Source organism: Scardinius erythrophthalmus (assembly GCF_964197995.2).
Source record: "Scardinius erythrophthalmus genome assembly, chromosome: 3".
In the NCBI taxonomy this organism is placed as follows: Eukaryota; Metazoa; Chordata; class Actinopteri; order Cypriniformes; family Leuciscidae; genus Scardinius; species Scardinius erythrophthalmus.
Genome location: NC_138223.1, coordinates 57311422 through 57327793, shown reverse-complemented (window position 1 = coordinate 57327793; position 16372 = coordinate 57311422). Strand labels below are relative to the sequence as shown.

The following is a 16372-nucleotide window of genomic DNA, read 5'->3' as shown; positions in this document are numbered from 1 at the left end:
ATACCTACACGGAAGTACACTATAATTACAGAAACGTACACCGTAGTTTCGGTTTACTTACGCAGTTGTTTGCGGGTCGTAATATAAAGTGTTACCCATATTTGCAATAAAACATTGCAGTAACGGTACATTTGGAGGAACCGGTTAATGTGCTTTTGTCTCACACACAATCCTGAGAAAACGGGAGGATCTCAGTGACTTGTTCAAGCATTGCTCAAACCACAGCTCTTATTACTTATTACGGTTTCACCGGCCTCATGTGACGCTTATACACTCTCTGACATCTGAAGCATGAAGAGCTGCTGAATATCTCTCTGATTTCCAAACATCTTCTGTATGTCCTGTGCTGTATTTTTGTGTCTTATGAAATAGTTTGTCTCCTCTCTACAGTCAAGAGATGAAAGCTGCTGGAGTTTCTTCACACAGAGTATCTCTAGAAGAGTAAAGACTGTCATACACACAGTGCCAGTCAGAGTCAGTGTGTTCATAACCCTGAAACGATCCCCCTTACTCTTTAAATCTTTCTAGCAGAACAGTTTCACTGTAAACAGACAACATGCAGCGAGTTCATTTAAAAGAACATTTATAAGTATTACTTTTTATGCTGACAACAGGTCAACAGTATATAAGGTGCTACATTTATTAATGTGGAAATTAATAAAAGGAAACAAACTGCATGTCTAAAATTGTATTGCAAATTAAAATGACTCAATAAAGACATGTATGATCTTTAACCTGTTAAGCTGCAACCCCACTTTTGAAAAATCCCAAGAAATGACATACCCAAACTGAAACAGATACAGTTCATGAACCCTTTGTACTAAAAGCACAAGTATGATCTCATTTGAAAGCTGACACCTGCCAGTTTATTGTAAATGTAGAATTAATTATTGTCATAATGACAAAAATTGTTATAAATAGCTTCAAAGTTTTGTAAAGTTATTAGAAATTATTTTTTATGAAATATCCTCATGAAAATAAAATTGAAGTTGGCACTGGAGCAATCTAGAAATGCACTACAGCTAATGCCACATGTCTAAACATTTTATGTTTAAAATCTTAAGATAGTAAGTCCAAAACTCTGTATTTAGTGAAATGTTTTTCAAGACCATGTCATGTGACTTTATTTTGATTTGACGCTAAGATGCTTCTGATGTTTATTGCCATCTTCTAACCATCTATCCAGTATATTGTCTTTATTGTTTTGTGGTGCAAACGAGCCCCATTCAGTCTCAGTCTCCCCCTGAACACATTCACACCTCTCCAGACTGGTTATGGCTGTAAATATGCATTTCTTTTGTCTGCATTATAGTTACTAACGACTGGCTATTCACAGGCTATTCATATGGTTTCAATCACTAATTTCTTTTCTCAAAGTTCACCTTTACATTTTAAACTGTATCTAATGCATTTCTTGAATAAAGAAACATTTCAGTAAGCTTTCAAAAAATAATAAAAATATAACTTCTAGGTGGCAGGTGCACCTAGGGCTAGCTAGCATGTTAGCTTAGCACACCATCAATACATGACAATTTATGAGCAGGGTTCTCAAGTCTCATGCATTGGGCGTGAGACACACGCAATTCAACCAGTTCACACGCTCACACGCCACACCGTGTATTTCTCACGCTGAAAAGGCAATGCCAACCAAGTTGTCCTGCAAGCTTTATATATAACGTTGTATACAAGGCGCGGGCACACAAAGTGAAGTTTACTGCCGCCAGCACGTATCTCGGCCAGATTGCGTTCGTTAATAGGCGCGCGAACACACGGAAGTTGACGGAACAATCTCGGCCACCGTACGTTCGTTACTAGGTAACCAACAACATCACGCGAACACACGTCGTGAATGATAGAGAAAGTAAGTTGGAAGAAAGCTCGTCTAACATTTTTAGGCTAGAACATTTAATATATAACCCATCGTATACATTATTATTGATGTGCACAGTCAAAAACTCTAAAACTACTTTGCAACCAGGCCAGAAGCTTTGGCTCAGTTTGGCTAGCTTACGTTATCTGAAACTAAGGAATGTTAGTGGGATTGGGAAGGAATGAAGATGTATTTCTTTATTTTATTTTAAATAAATTTAAATTTATTTATTTTATTTTAAATTATATATTATACTGTATTAATAGTCTTTCTAGTTACATTAAGGCTATGTATTAAAGCAGAGTGCTCTAATATTTTATATCCTGTCAAAACATATTAATTGCCATTTGTATTTTTCCAACACTTACAACACAAAACACATTTCATAAGCTGGAGTGTGTACTCTTGTGTATACACACACACACACACACACACACACACACCTTAATAATACTCTAATATGTTATTTGTTCACAATGTCCCACCACACAATAAATCATTATACCATTTCAACTAGACACTGTTCAAACTATATGCAGCAATTTGTTATATTTTTGTAATTTGCATAACTTATTTGTAATTTTGATATTATAAATATAACATTAAAGAGTAGGCTATTTTGATGTGATGAATTTCTCTGTCATTTATCAGATTTACCAATTGTTATATTTTCAATTTGTGCTGGTTAATTATGAACAATGGGTAAAATTGGGGGGCGGGGCCAGGTGGGGGCGGGGCTCCATTAGGGCTCCTCCCCCAACCGCATGTGATCTCACTCCAAGATTTTGATAAAACTTGAGAACCCTGCAATTTATGAGATTAAAACCATGTTTGTGCTTATAAACTTACTTTATAAAGCAAATCGAGTATTTGAAATAATTTTCTGTGATCTAATTTGGCTTCAGATAAAAAATCAGACAGAAAATATACTATTGGATAGTGTTCTGCACAACGATTCTATATAGATTAGCATTACATTATAAATATAATCTATTATTATGGAAATACCTGGCATGGATTGAAAAACACAGGTAACTCAAATATCATAGCAAACATGTTCATTGTCTTCAAAACGACTGTATCTGCATCATGTTACAGCCATAGTTACAGAGCGATCTGTTGTTAGCTGTGTGTGTGTTCGAGGCTTCCTGGATTGTCACATGATTATGGCACTTCTTCATGTTCTAATACTGTGCACAGGGCGGCGAGGGCGCCCTCAGGCTATTGGTATGAATTGAAAACACATTAACAGAGTATGCAAACGCTCATAATGATTACATCGACGCATTTGGGTATAAATTCAATAAATATTATTCCTGTCTATAGAAATCTGATGTAAACCTATGAGAATATATCAATATTTCTCCAAATCTGCACATTTTTGAGCTAAAGCCTAGAAGGACGTTGTTTTGTGTATCGCTGTCATAACGACAGCATGGGAGTTTTTTTATGAATGAAAGCGGCTGACGCGCATAATTCATATCAAAGGTATCGACTCATTTTTTCATTTCATAACTCCTGACACAAATTAAGAAATAACTGTCGCTATAAGCTTCTCAGAATACAATAGTGGTCAAATTCTGAAACTTGAGTCTTATATCTTTTTAATGATGTATAGTTTTTCAAGGTATAACATTAAATCTGATAGTAACTTTGAACTATATATAAATAAAACCGCTTCAGTGCGCCCGCGCTCTGGCAACGGTTAACAGGTTAATTAGATGCTTTTATCATAACAAAATTACTTTCTGAGAACTGTCCCCATGCCAGTGTGAAAGTGCATATACATTCACCTAAAGGAATATTAGGAACACCATACTAATACTGTGTTTGACCCACTTTCGCCTTCAGAACTGCCTTAATTCTACGTGGCATTGATTCAACAAGGTGCTGAAAGCATTCTTTAGAAATGTTGGCCCATATTGATATGATAGCATCTTGCAGTTGATGGAGATTTGTGGGATGCACATCCAGGGCACGAAGCTCCCGTTACACCACATCCCAAAGATGCTCTATTGGGTTGAGATCTGGTGACTGTGGGGGCCATTTTAGTACAGTGAACTCATTGTCATGTTCAAGAAACCAATTTGAAATGATTCGAGCTTTGTGACATGGTGCATTATCCTGCTGGAAGTAGCCATCAGAGGATGGGTACATGGTGGTCATAAAGGGATGGACATGGTCAGAAACAATGCTCAGGTAGGTCGTGGCATTTAAACGATGCCCAGTTGGCACTAAGGGGCCTAAAGTGTGCCAAGAAAACATCCCCCACACCATTACACCACCACCACCAGCCTGCACAGTGGTAACAAGGCATGATGGATCCATGTTCTCATTCTGTTTACGCCAAATTCTGACTGTACCATCTGAATGTCTCAACAGAAATCGAGACTCATCAGACCAGGCAATATTTTTCCAGTCTTCAACTGTCCAATTTTGGTGAGCTCGTGCAAATTGTAGCCTCTTTTTCCTATTTGTAGTGGAGATGAGTGGTACCCGGTGGGGTCTTCTGCTGTTGTAGCCCATCAGCCTCAAGGTTGTGCGTGTTGTGGCTTCACAAATGCTTTGCTGCATACCTCGGTTGTAACGAGTGGTTATTTCAGTCAAAGTTGCTCTTCTATCAGCTTGAATCACCCATTCTTCTCTGACCTCTAGCATCAACAAGGCATTTTCGCCCACAGGACTGCCGCATACTGGATGTTTTTCCCTTTTCACACCATTCTTTGTAAACCCTAGAAATGGTTGTGCATGAAAATCCCAGTAACTAAGCAGATTGTGAAATACTCAGACTGGCCCGTCTGGCACCAACAACCATGCCACGCTCAAAATTGCTTAAATCACCTTTCTTTCCCATTCTGACATTCAGTTTGGAGTTCAGGAGATTGTCTTGACCAGGACCACACCCCTAAATGCATTGAAGCAACTGCCATGTGATTGGTTGATTAGATAATTGCATTAATGAGAAATTGAACAGGTGTTCCTAATAATCCTTTAGGTGAGTGTACAATAATCATCCGTGTGCAACTTGCATGAGAAAGGAAACATTCAGTGTTACAACTGTACTCCTTTACATTTGTACTCAGTCTACTTTGGAATTTAAGTGTTTGTTTGTTGTTAAATCTGACACAGAGACAGTTCGGACTCAAAAACCTTAAATCCAGCATAGAGGGGTTCAGTGAATGTGGTGTTGAATGTGTGTAAGTGTGTGAGTGTGTGTCTGTCAGAAATGCTGTAGAAGGACAGAGTGCCGGACAGCCAGTCCAGATACACTCCTACTCTCTTAGATTGTGGTACATGGGTTTGTATGTTATTGCACACATTATTGTGCGAGACAGTGAATCCATTACCAGAGCAAAAAAGAGACCATGATTTGTCATTGTATCCAACCTTACAGACAGTCCCTTCTTTCCTGCTGATACCTTTATAAGCCACTGCTACACGAGCCCAGCCAGTCCGTTCAACCTCCCAGTAACAGCGTCCAGTCAGACTCTCTTGACACAGAACCTGAGGAATATCAGCAAATCTCTCTGGATGATCAGGATACGGCTGATGATCTTCCACATATGTGATCTTTGTGTTCTCCGATAGGATGAGTTGAGTGTTTGCTGTATTTGGATCCAGTGTGAGATCACAGGCATCTGAACACAAGAAGAGATATAAAAAGTTTATTAATCTCATTTGTTTTCATTAAATGTGCAAGAGTTTGTCAGAAAAAAACCTACACTTTTGTAGTCCTGATTTTATCCTGAAGGGCCCTCCATGATCCAAACTAAAAAAGACACACAAACATACAGACAAAACAAATTGTAAGTAGTTTGAATTGATATTCACATACAGACTATTAATATAAAGAGTCAAGTCATATTTATTTGTATAGCACATTTCTCAATACATATTGTTCCAAAGCAGCTTCACAGAGACGTATGTCTCAATGTCTTGAGATTTTTTATATCTTGATATCTTCAGACCCCTCTAAACAGATTTACAGGAAATATTCTGCAGTCTTTTTGAGCTCCTAGTGAACAGCCGAAGGAGCTAAAATGGATTTGATATATGCATATAACTGTAAAACAAATAATTTGATATTTAGTTGTAAATTATTTGCATTCAGTAACTCTGTAACCAATAAATAACAGTACATGGGTATCTCTACCATCTTCAAATTCTTAATAACCCAATCTATATATTCTAAATAACATACTCAATGCTTTAGTTATATTTTCAGCAAGCACTTTCTGCAAATATTGCCCTTTTACTGTAAATATGTAAAAAACTGCAATAAAGAAAATGGTACAAATACATTTTGCGAGTTAAAATATGGATTTAACTGTTACATGCAGAGATCGGAAGAACCAGAAGAAGAATTAATCATTTTAATCGAAGCAAAGTTTGGTTAAAAGCTCCAACTTCAATTATTTGAGTTCTTAACTTGTACCCCACATACTTGAGTATCTGCAGTGAGCAGTTTGGATCATTCAGTTTCCCAGAGAGCAGCTTGACTCCTGAATCTCCTGGGTGATTGTAGCTCAGATCCAGCTCTCTCAGGTGTGAGGGGTTTGAACTCAGAGCTGAAGACACATAACCACAGCCTTCCTCTGTCACCATACAGCCTGACAACCTACAGACACACACAGTCAGGTCATCTACAGACACACATCAACAGTAAATGGGTTGTTTTAAAGCCAGTATGGAACCACCATGAATGTTTCAATGTAAAAGTCAAACCTGAGTATCTTCAGTTGACAGATTGGCCTCTTCAGTCCATCAGAGAGCAGTTTCACTCCTGAATCCTGCAGGTCATTGTTACTCAGATCCAGCTCTCTCAGGACACAGTTTGAGGATTGAAGAGCTGATGACAAACTCTCACAACACTGAGCAGTCAGATTACAGCCAGCAAGACTGAAAGATATGAGATTTATATTTTTTATCTGCATTCTACAATTAGGATTTCAATAATATCAACATCAGTTTGTAAAAAGACTCTTTTTTTATCAAAATATACTTAAGATGTGTAAGTTATCACAACAATTGTGATTATATTCAGAAACTTTTCAATGTAATACATTTTTACACACTCACAGGGCTTTTGTGCAGTTGATCACAGCTGGTATCAGTCTTCTTCTACCCTCATCTGATGTGTTGTATTTCTTGAGGTCCAGCTCATCCAGCACCTCCTCTGACATCTGAAGCATGTAGGCGATTGTTGAGCAGTGAGCAGGAGAGAGTTTCTTCTCTGAGTTTTTGTCTGATTTCACAAACTCCTGAATCTCTCTGGACAGAGAATGATCTTTGACTTCCAGCAGACAGAGGAACAGATTGATGGATCTTTCAGTGGAGAGTCCATGTCTATCTTTGATCTTCTCTTTAATGTACTGTGTGGTTCTCCTGATGCTCTCTGATTTGTTCTCTGTGTGTGTCAGTAGATCCTGTAAGAGTCTCTGATTGGACTCCAGTGAGACGCCCAGCAGGAACCGCAGGAACAGATCCAGCTGTCCATTCTCACTCTCAAGGGCTTTATCTATTGCATCCCTATGCAGATTATGCATCACATCACAAAGATGCAATGTGTCGATATGTTTCAATACATAATGGTAAAATGCATAGAAAGCAGCAAGAAACTCCTGAATGCTCAGATGATTAAAGCTGTAGACTTTCCTCTGATGAATCAAAGATTCCTCCTTAAAGATCTCCGTGCAAATCCCAGAATACACTGAGGCGTCAGTGACGTCTATGCCGCTCTCAATCAGGTCCGCCTTATAGAACATCACATTGCCCTTCATCAGCTGTTTGAAAGCCACTTCAGCAAGTTTCACAATCACTTCTCTGTTGGACTGCAGGAGTTTCTCTGGATCTCTCTCTTCATACTTCTGATTCCTCATGTTGATCTGAATTAGCAGAAAGTGGATGTACATTTCAGTCAGAGTGTGAGGGATTTCTGCACTCAGATCTTCTTTCAGGAGCTTTAGAAGCACAGTGGATGAGATCCAGCAGAAGACGGGTATGTGGCACATGATGTGGAGGCTTCTTGCTCTTCTGATGTGTGAGATGATTCTGCTGGCTTGATGCTCGTCACTGATTCTCTTCCTGAAATATTCCTCCTTCTGAGGCTCATTGAAACCCTGAATCTCTGTCAGACGGTTGATGTATTTGGAGGGGATCTGATTGGCTGCTGCTGGTCTGGAGGTGATCCAGATGAGAGCAGAGGGAAGCAGCTCTCCTTTCATGAGGTTTGACATCAACACACCCACTGATGAAGTCTCAGTCACATCAGAAACTTTCTGAGAGTCTGAAAACAACAGTGTCATTCTGCTTTCATCCAGACCATCAAAGATGAATACAACTTTACACTCCTCATAAATCTTTGAGTCCAGATCTTGAAGTTCAGGGTGAAAGTCCAGCAGAAGTTTGTGAAGACTGTACTGTTGACTGTTGTGATGATCTCGGATCAGGTTCAGCTCTCGAAATGGAAGCACAAACATGAAATCTACATCCTGATTGGCTTTTCCCTCTGCCCAGTCCAGAATGAACTTCTGAACAGAGACGGTTTTCCCGATTCCAGCGATGCCTTTAGTAAGAACAGTCTTGATTTGCTCTTTCTCCTCACGTCCTGGTTCAGGCGAGGCTTTAAAGATGTCATTGCAGTAGATTGGAGTGTCTTGTGAGTGTTGTGTTCTGGCTGTTTTCTCCATCTGTAAAACCTCATGTTCTTCATTCACTCCTTCTCTCTCTCCCTCTATGATGTAGATCTGTGTGTAGATCCTGTTCAGGAGGGTTTCATTCTCTTGGATTTTGTTTCCCTCAAATAATCTCTCATACTTGATCTTCATGCTGGATTTGTGCAGGTCTTTGACTCTCTTCATAACATCATCCATTGGTTGAGAAGAATCCTTCTGATGGTCTCCAGTCTCAGCATCTGTTTCCACACTGCTGAAACAAGAAGAAAAATAAGTGTATGATAGGAGGATCCACCACTAACTACAGAGATGCATAAGTGTAATGAAATGAACTTTAGATGTGATTTTTAGCTTGTTGAATTGATAAATAAAGACACAACAAATAAAACCAAAACCAGAGAGGAACATACAGGAAAAACAACATATAATTTTTTTGTACTCACTTATGTTTACATTTAGTCATTTAGCAGACGCTTTTGTCCAAAGTACCATTATAATAAGAAAACAGTAAGTGTACCGTTACAGTAAGAATATTAGTCAGTCACAAATAGTTATACTTTCTACCTCTTCCTAGATTAATGATACTCTGTAGGAATATATACACCTGCACATTTAAAGAGTTATATGACATTGATGGTTGAATATTTCATGTTCAGAAGTCTCCATCTCTGGTAATGACTCAAATATTTGTTGTTAATTCTCACAATGCATAATGCCATATATTCGTTTCACTAAGTTTATAATTGGGGCTATTCCAGTGATTTGATATTTATACAGAATGAAAATTTAAGTTAGAAAATTTATTCCCTCTGTGTATATTTTGTAATGAATGTTTTAATATATTAGCAGTTAAATAACTAACTTGATCTAGCGTGTTTATACTCACATAGGATCAGTGGTCACTGGTTTATCACTGAGGTCAAGAGTATAATCCATTGATGCATCACTCTTCATAGACACACAGCTGGGTTCAGGAGATCTCCGGGACTGAGAACATCCCTCCTCTGTTTTCTCACTGATGTCAGGAGGATAAATCATGGATCCGTCACTCTTCATAGACACACGGCTGGGTTCAGGAGATCTCCGGGACTGAGAACATCCCTCCTCTGTTTTCTCATTGAGACTCATTTTAGAAGCAACTTTGCTCTTCTTTCTATCCAGAAAGCCATTAATCCTGCCAATATAATTTATAAATTAGGAACATTCACATAATTTATCCATAGAAAGACACAAGACACAGCAGAAAAGCCATTTGCTTTAAACTTGTACTTACCATGAAAATATCCTGCTGGTTTATGCTGCTTTTTCAGCCTCTTTCCTTTCCGATGTGAAGCTCTTGTATGTTTCTGCTTTCAGTTTTAGCTGTTCTAGTTGTTACACCTGTTTTACTCAGAGTTCAAGGAGGAGTTTCATGAAGTAGTTACGGAACAGTGCAAAAGCAGAACAGTGTCCAATAAAAACATGTTTTGAAAAAGGAAAATGCTGGTAACCTTCACATTTACCATGTTTGTTGTTTTAACCCTTCTCACAGCATAAGCAATGTAGTTCAAAGCAAAACACAAGCTATTCAGAATAAGTTTGATTAAAGACATACAAATTGCACTTATTTAATGTGCTACTGCAAACACCATTTAAATCAAATATTCAAAACTGAAAAGGATAATGTAGCTCTGAACACCTGTACAAACTGCATATAACCCCAATTCACAAAAAGTGCAGCATATGTGCACAGAGGTGGGTAGTAACGAAGTACATTTACTTTGTTACATTTACTTGAGTTTTTTTTTTTTTTTTTTGGAAATTATTAAATGTGGATACTTTTACTTTAACTCGAGTACATTTCTAATGAAAACAACTGTACTTTTACTTGAGTACAGATTTTGGATACTTAGTCTCTACCCACCTCTGCGATGTACACTTAGTGGAAAAAAACAGCAAGCTAGCCAATAAGTTGAAATGCATCCCTGATAAAAATGACTTCCATGATCTCCTAAAGACAAACATTTTATTTTCTGTTAAACCAACTTTTATCTGATTAAATGCAATGAATTCTGTACATGCTCACTTCTGCATTTAGCCTCAGTGAAAACAGCAACTTCCTGTCACAAACTGCTACGAGACACAAAGGTTGAGATCCAATTGCAGCTTTATTTGAAGCGTAATCCAGAATCGTAATCAGCACAAGCAGGGGTCAAACACAGGAAGGCAGTCCAAACAAACAAACAAACAAACAAACAAACAAACAAACAATCAAAACAGGCAGGTGTCAGAGGCAAAAGAGTAATCCAGGGAACAGGCAAAAAAAAAAAAAAAAAAAAAACCAAGAGACATGAAACCAGGGAAAACGCTCGGAAATGCAGTGCAACAACATACAAAACTCGCAGTGAGTGATGGGGTGACCCAGGCTTATATGGGGTGAACTAAACAAGAAGATGAGATACAGGTGAATGTGATACTGAGTGCTGATGAGTCCAGGCAGAGAATGATGGGAGATGTAGTCTGTGAGTGAACATGAGAGTCTGGTGTGGAGTGCCCTCTGGTGGCTCTCAAGGGCACTCCAGCTGGTGTCCGTTACACTTCCAGTGTGAAGTAGGCTATGGGAATTGTGAAAAAATTAAGCACAAAATTACTTCTTAATTAAATCAGACAGCAGGACAGAATGTTGATTTGATCTCACTCTCACACTAAAGGATTTTAAAGCTTATGGAACTCATTAGAATGGTATGTTGTAATATAATATAATATAATATAATATAATATAATATAATATAATATAATGTGGTGAACATATTAAGTTAAGATGGTATGCAGGGTCCCTCTCTAACTGTTGGTGTGGAATAAAATGTGCCACACTGATTAGATCCTCAGTGAATAAACAAACATCTGTTTGGCAACATCAGATAAAATGATAAGAAAACTTACAGGGCAAGGAGAGGACTCTTCTTATTATTGACTGTTAACACAACCGTTCACGGGACAGACCTAATAACAGATAAACTAATGCATGGATGATGACTTGACTGCTTCTTATCGTGTTTGGTTTTTATCTGTTCCATACAATGCCTTTAATAATTTGAAAGAGGTTTGGTAAAGAAATAATGCATGGGCAAACCCTACAGACACTGGTTTAATGCTGTATTTGAATGTGTATAATGAACATCGGAAGGCATTTTCCCATAATTACAGTAAATTGGAGTTATTCATATCAGGTGGCTCATTAAAGTAACATGTCATAAGTCTTTACCTATTCAAAATGTATAACATGCATACGATACTGTTGTAATGGTCACCAGCTGGAGTGCCCTTGAGAGCCACTCCAGTCCGGAGCCACTCCGGAGTGCTCTTTTGGATTACCCTGTTCAATAAATACTGCATTTGGATCCTTAACCTTCGTGTCTCGTGAAGTATGTGACAACTGTAAACGCTAAACTTTATTTAATGTCGAGTTCCTGTAGCTCAAAAAGTTAGGGATGTCACTAGCAAGTCCATGGTAATAAGATGACGATGACCTAAGAAAATCTATAGCTTAAATGCAACGTATTAATGGCTTACAGTTTTCTCCGTTTATGCAGTGTTGTGCCTGAACGCGTTCATTGAACGATAGTTCATGAACTCATTCATATTTTGGGCGAACGTGAACTGAACGCACTGTATTACTGCCTGATGAATGTTACTGTGAACTTGTTCATTCTGGTGTCTGTGAACGGCACGCTCTCTCAGTTTAACTACGTTCAATAGAGTGGCAGATTTCTATAGAGCCTTCCAGGCGAAAACCCGGCTAAAACACACCGTAAACCGGCCTTAATATGTAGCGGAAAAAATACCCAATCTGGCAACACCAGCCACGAGTCGTTTCGTTCATTTAAGGGGCTTTAAATGTTATACTATTAACTGGCAAATTCCCCGAACACATCCACCTACGCAATCTTAATCATATTCTGAATTAAGACATCATTATAATGCAGTCAAAAATCGTTTACAGGGAACATAAATAATTACTTTCCTTCGGAGTCTTTCGTTCATTTGTCACGTGACAGACGCATGGATCGTTCATGAACGACTCATCACTTACGTTACAAATCAAAACAAAAAGCAGCAAGGAGGCGTCATATGATCATTTAAACAAGTTTTATGACAAGGTCCGTGAGGATGGGAAAAATCTGACTAATAGCTTCAGTGTTAAAACTGATAAAATAATTGTATGTGGTTCTACATGGGCTGTGGCAATCATTTTGAAAAATAATATTTCGCAGTAACATGGAAAAAAAGAACTATGAACTAGTTCATTTTTGGAACTGTGAACTTAGTTCAAAATTTTGAGTATGAACTATGAACTGAACTAGTTCATTTTAAAATTTGTGAACTGAACTTTGAACTAGTTAATGTAGAAAGGGAACTTTCCCAACACTGCGTTTATGCTCCTGTGTAATGACCCTGCATTCAATATGAATTATGAAACAGGTTATATTATTGGTGAGACAGTACAGTATTAACATTTTTCTTTGATTTTCATAACTATAAAGATAAATACTGTAAAAAGATAATAACAAATACATGTCACTTTATAAGTTTATAACCTCAAAACATAATTTTATTTCCTATAGATTTTCTAAATTTAAATAGCCATAAAAACTGCCTATGCAGTAGTGCTACAAAGAAACAAAACAAATTTAATGCACTAAAATTTATGTATAGTATCATAATCAGTTTCTATTGAAACAAACGTCTCAAAATAAAGTGGGAGTGACTTGCGAGACGTGACATGAAAACACTATAAAATAATGATACTAACATTTACAAATAGTGTGGAAAACATTTTTGTTCATTCGTGTTCCATGTAAAATAGCATTCGACGAATCTGTCACCGCATCTGCTGTAAAGCCAGATAAAATTATTTGCGTGCACGCGCATGTCCCCAGACCCTTTATTGTGGGATTTTTTTTCCATTTTTTTTCTTATCCATGTTTATTTTCCACTACATCATAACAACAAAAATAATGTCTTTGTGTTTGCCAAGACTGTCATTCTAAAAACACTCTCAAAAACAACTGCAAAACCATAAATAACAATAACCAAGAATTTATAATCTAAACGAAACATTTCTAGCTGTTGTATATAAATGTACTTACGAGGAAGAATTCTCCCGCTACTACAGCCAAGTTCCTTGTCAAACTACCTGTGTGCGTCGCTTGCTTTCGTCTGATCTGTTCTTCCGTTTCCACCTGCTTTAGTCAGAATCAAGGCTTTATGCTGCCTTCACGTGCTATGGAAAAGATGATATTTTCCACTTGTGAACTGGTATTTACCAGTGTGTTGTGTTCAAGTGCTTTTGTTGTTGTAATGTAGTACCCGCAAGGTCAGTGTCAGTAGAGTATCTTTTTTTTCTTTACAAAAAAAAACAAACAAAAAAAAACGTAAATGTGGTGCTTTCTGATGATTAAAACATAATTAATAATTAAAAAATTATATATTACGTAAAATAAAATTATTAAATATGAACCAAGGAAATTGTGGCGAAGTTGAAAATTGAGTGTTAACGCATTATATTACAATTGTTAATTACACAACATTGCATAGGCTACAAAAACTATGCGCTAACAGTATTCACAACTCTTGCGTTGCTCTCCGCCATTTTGAAAAGGTCAAAGGTTATCTCATCTCGGCAACTCGTGCATCAAAATATTCTACGAGTTGCCCAGTGGAAAATACCACATGAGGAGGTGTTCATGTGCATTTTCCATGTCGGCTTTTGGTATTTACCATAATTACCATAGCACGTGAAGGCACCATTAGAACTAGGGTTGCCAACCGTTCCGTATAATACGGAATCGTCCCGTATATGACACATAAAAGTCTTGTTCCGTATTGAACTGATACGGAACACACTTTGTTCCGTATTTTTGAGAATCAATTCAGTGCAAATCCATGACAGAGGGAGAAATTAGTATCTACTGCACCGTCGTGTTTTTTTTTTCTCTTATATATTAGAAGCTATTGGCGCTTTTCCACTACACAGTACCAGCTCGCCTCGGCTCGACTCTACTCGGCTCTGTTTGGTTTTCCACTGTGTAACCTGTACCTGCTTCCAGGTACTTTTTTTCGTACCACCTCCGGCGAGGTTCTAATGGCGCTTTTCCATTACCAGCTTCTAATATATAAGAGAAAAAAAAACACGACGGTGCGGTAGATACTAATTTCTCCCTCTGTTTGTCTATGATCAGTGTTTTTAACATCTTGGAACATCATCAGAGAATGCCCTTTTAATTGGTCGTCTCAGTCATTGTGAGTCACGTATCGTAGCAACGATGACGACAAGTGACAGCAGCGGGAAATGTAAAAATCACTATCTCCGAGCAGCCGGCGAAAAAGAAAAGAGCACAAAAATATAGAATTGAATGAGAAAATGACTACCCGCGGCTGGAGTGCGTGAGGGAATACTGTTGTGTTTATTTTTCTTCAAATGCAGTCTAAGCCGATGAGTTTTGAATGTTATGTTGTATTTGTTTAAGTTAAAAAATAAAACATATTATGAAGTAAACAAATCCATGGTTCATTGCTGGCAAAATGATCATGATAGCCTTTATATTTCACATCTATGTGGTTCAGTCTTGTATATTGATTAGGCCTACTTTGCTATCCTATAAATATATAGGCCTAATAAGTTGTATAAGATGTATTATAATATGCTACAATGTATGAAATATATTTATCTAAATGTATCAATTAGTTTCCACAATATTCACCAGAAGTCATCATTTCAGGGGATATTTTTCATAACACCCCCCCCCCCCATTGAACATTTCAGAAACACAATTTTTTACCACACACTCACAAACACACTCACTCACACACACACACACACACACACACACACACACACACATACTAAATATAATAATAATAATAATACTTAAACACTCTACTCTCTCTCTCTCTCTCTCTCTCACAGACACACACTTGCTTGCTTGCTTGTAGTTGTCCATCGAATCCGATGATGACGTCCACTTCCGTCTTTTAACGGTGAGTTTTCTGATGGCTGAATAGTCCTATCCTGGATCCACAGGTTCTATTGCAGGTGGGGCATATATACATGGTTTTGGTGTTACTGGTATTTATGGGAGTGTTTCTCCTGAGCCTTTTTTGTTCTCTCCTGACTGTCCTATCCTCCTCCAGTGCTTGGGTCCCATCTATACATTTGCCGCCAGCTATTGCGGTCAGCAGCCATGTTCTCCAGGTCCCCAGGTTTTATTTTGCACTTCTTTAGCACTGTCTTCAATTGGTCTTTGAAGCGTTTCTTCTGTCCTCCAGCAGAGCGCTGGCCTTGTTGTAGCTGGCCATATAGCACTCTGCGGGGCAGACGGCTGTAGGGCATCCTTATGACATGCCCCAACCAGCGCAGTTGGTGCTGGGTGATTGTGGCCTCAATACTCCTGCAACCTGCTCTTCTGAGGATCTCAGTGTGGGGCACTCTGTCATGCCAGGTGATTCCCAGGATGCGCTGCAGACAGCAGATGTGGAAGTGTTCCAGGGACTTGATGTGGCGGCTGTAAGTAACCCAAGCTTCACAGCTGTAGAGGAGGGTGGTGATGCAGACCGCTTGGTAGACACAGATTTTTGTGTTGAGATGAAGGTTCTTATTCTGAAAAACCCGCCGCCGGAGTCTTCCAAAGGCAGCTGATGCGTGTTTGATTCTGTTCTGGACCTCATTGTCAATGCTATTGTCTTCAGAGATAATGCTCCCCAGGTATTTGAATGATGGAACAACTGACAGTTTTTCATCTGCAACAGAGAAGATGGGTGGTGCGGGTGGGATGTTTGCACTCCACTG

General features: G+C 38.3%; 1 protein-coding gene across 1 annotated transcript in view; it reads right to left on the bottom strand.

The window, feature by feature from the left end:
* The window catches only part of LOC308687982 (uncharacterized protein), a gene marked incomplete at both ends in the record, with an annotated part of 163079 nt that extends 154382 nt beyond the window's left edge, over positions 1-8697 (bottom strand). The window contains 3 exons of the mRNA XM_081360799.1: positions 6315-6488; positions 6596-6769; positions 6950-8697. Coding sequence (XP_081216925.1) covers positions 6315-6488; positions 6596-6769; positions 6950-8697 — 2096 coding nt within the window. The remainder of the gene's footprint in view (positions 1-6314; positions 6489-6595; positions 6770-6949) is intronic.
* Between the last annotated feature and the right edge of the window lie 7675 nt (positions 8698-16372).